Source organism: Cariama cristata, unplaced genomic scaffold, assembly GCF_000690535.1.
Source record: "Cariama cristata isolate BGI_N322 unplaced genomic scaffold, ASM69053v1 scaffold20115, whole genome shotgun sequence".
Classification (NCBI taxonomy): Eukaryota; Metazoa; Chordata; class Aves; order Cariamiformes; family Cariamidae; genus Cariama; species Cariama cristata.
In genome coordinates this window covers 8,789-10,291 of record NW_009616022.1, presented here as the reverse complement: position 1 = coordinate 10,291, position 1,503 = coordinate 8,789, and the positions used below count along the sequence as shown (strand labels likewise).

The 1,503-nt window shown below is 40.4% G+C and overlaps 1 protein-coding gene across 1 annotated transcript in view; it reads left to right on the top strand.

Annotated features, from left to right (window-relative positions):
• Nucleotides 1-386: 386 nt before the first annotated feature.
• The window catches only part of LOC104161556 (mitochondrial ornithine transporter 1-like), a 9,662-nt gene continuing 8,545 nt past the window's right edge, over nucleotides 387-1,503 (top strand). The window contains exon 1 of the mRNA XM_009700036.1: nucleotides 387-499. Coding sequence (XP_009698338.1) covers nucleotides 445-499 — 55 coding nt within the window. The 5' untranslated portion in view covers nucleotides 387-444. The remainder of the gene's footprint in view (nucleotides 500-1,503) is intronic.

Below are 1,503 nucleotides of genomic sequence, written 5' to 3'. Positions count from 1 at the left end.
TTCCTGCCAGCTAGCCTTAGACATCTGATGGAGACTATGCTTCTATAATCCATAGAAAGGTAAAGCTCAACACTGTTCCCCAGAGGTACTCTTTACTTTCATTTGAGTGATCCAGGGAGACTAGAAGGTGGAAAGCCCAAGTAATCTGAAGCTAGGCAGTGATACTCCAGAGGACTTGGCTAATGTGGCAAAACTAGTCAGTCAAAATACAAATATGCTACATCTCAGTCCCCGGGACAAGCATTTTCTGTTTCTAAATGGTTTAAAACAAGCTAAATGGAAGAGTGGAAGTGAAAGCATTCGTGTGATGTTTTTGCCTGTCAGAATTATTGTTGTAAATCATGTATGCTTCATGTTTCTCTTCCCTCAGGAGACCAGTATCTCCACACCTGCCGGGAAACGGGGAGACTTCACTCTAAAGTAACTGATAAACAAGTGTGAAGCATGAGGATCAACTCCGCTATTCAGGCTGCTATTGACCTCACAGCAGGAGCTGCAGGTAATGCTGGAGAGAACTTAATTGCACAAAACGTCTGAGGGACAGTTTTAATACCTTTGATAAAAGTCAAAGCAGTTTTCTGTTGCTATAAAAAGCCTCGCCTTCTGTATTTTAAGGATGTGGAAGTGAAGCAACTGACCTCAGCTAATGTTGTAACTGCATCACTATTGTTTCTTCCTGGTGAAAGCCCTGCCACGCAGTGAAGGTGTAACTCTTATTTCAGAGTAATAATTTTCCAGAAGGAGGTTTAAGTTGCAGTGTTTGTTCTCATGCTTACATGAGTTTAAGAATCAGTCACAAGTAGAGTTTTGGAATGAACTCAAAACTGTGTGTGAATGATTGAGGTGCTGCTTTTGTCACACGAACCCTCTCTAATTTAAACAGGCAAGAGGCTATCTGAAGGGTTATTGGCTCAGACAATATCCCGGTGTGAATCTTTAAAAGCCGAGGACCTCAGTACTAGGACTGATGATGATGAATTCCTTAACTAAATTCCACTTCGGTCTAGTCTGTTCTCTAAAGTTTTTCAGGACCAGTTGTGACAGTCACAAATGTGGAAACAGTTGCATTGTCTTAAAGACGTTACCATGTTGGTATTGTCTGTGGCTGAGGTTTTTAACTCAACCAAAGAAAAGGTTTTTTTTGACATTTCTAAGCTGACAATGTTTATACAGAAAAGGCGGAAGGAAAGACTTCTCTAATGTATCATTGTAAACTGTTGAAACAATTTCATGTTTTTTCTTTCCCATACAATAGCTATTACAGTCAGTCCTTTTATGATGTTGTTAATGTTGTGAATATGACAGTATTAATGGTGTTAAGCGCATTCAGGGGTAGTTATTTGAGGTCATTTGTTGGAGTGGAGTTAACCTTAGTGCAGTGAGAAAGCAAGGGGTGACAGATAACATGATTCCAACGTGGCACCTTCGTAAAGCATTTTGTCTGCCCCCACATTTTTGCCGAGTGGATACCTGCTTTGCTAGCCTTTGCAAAATACTTTATTG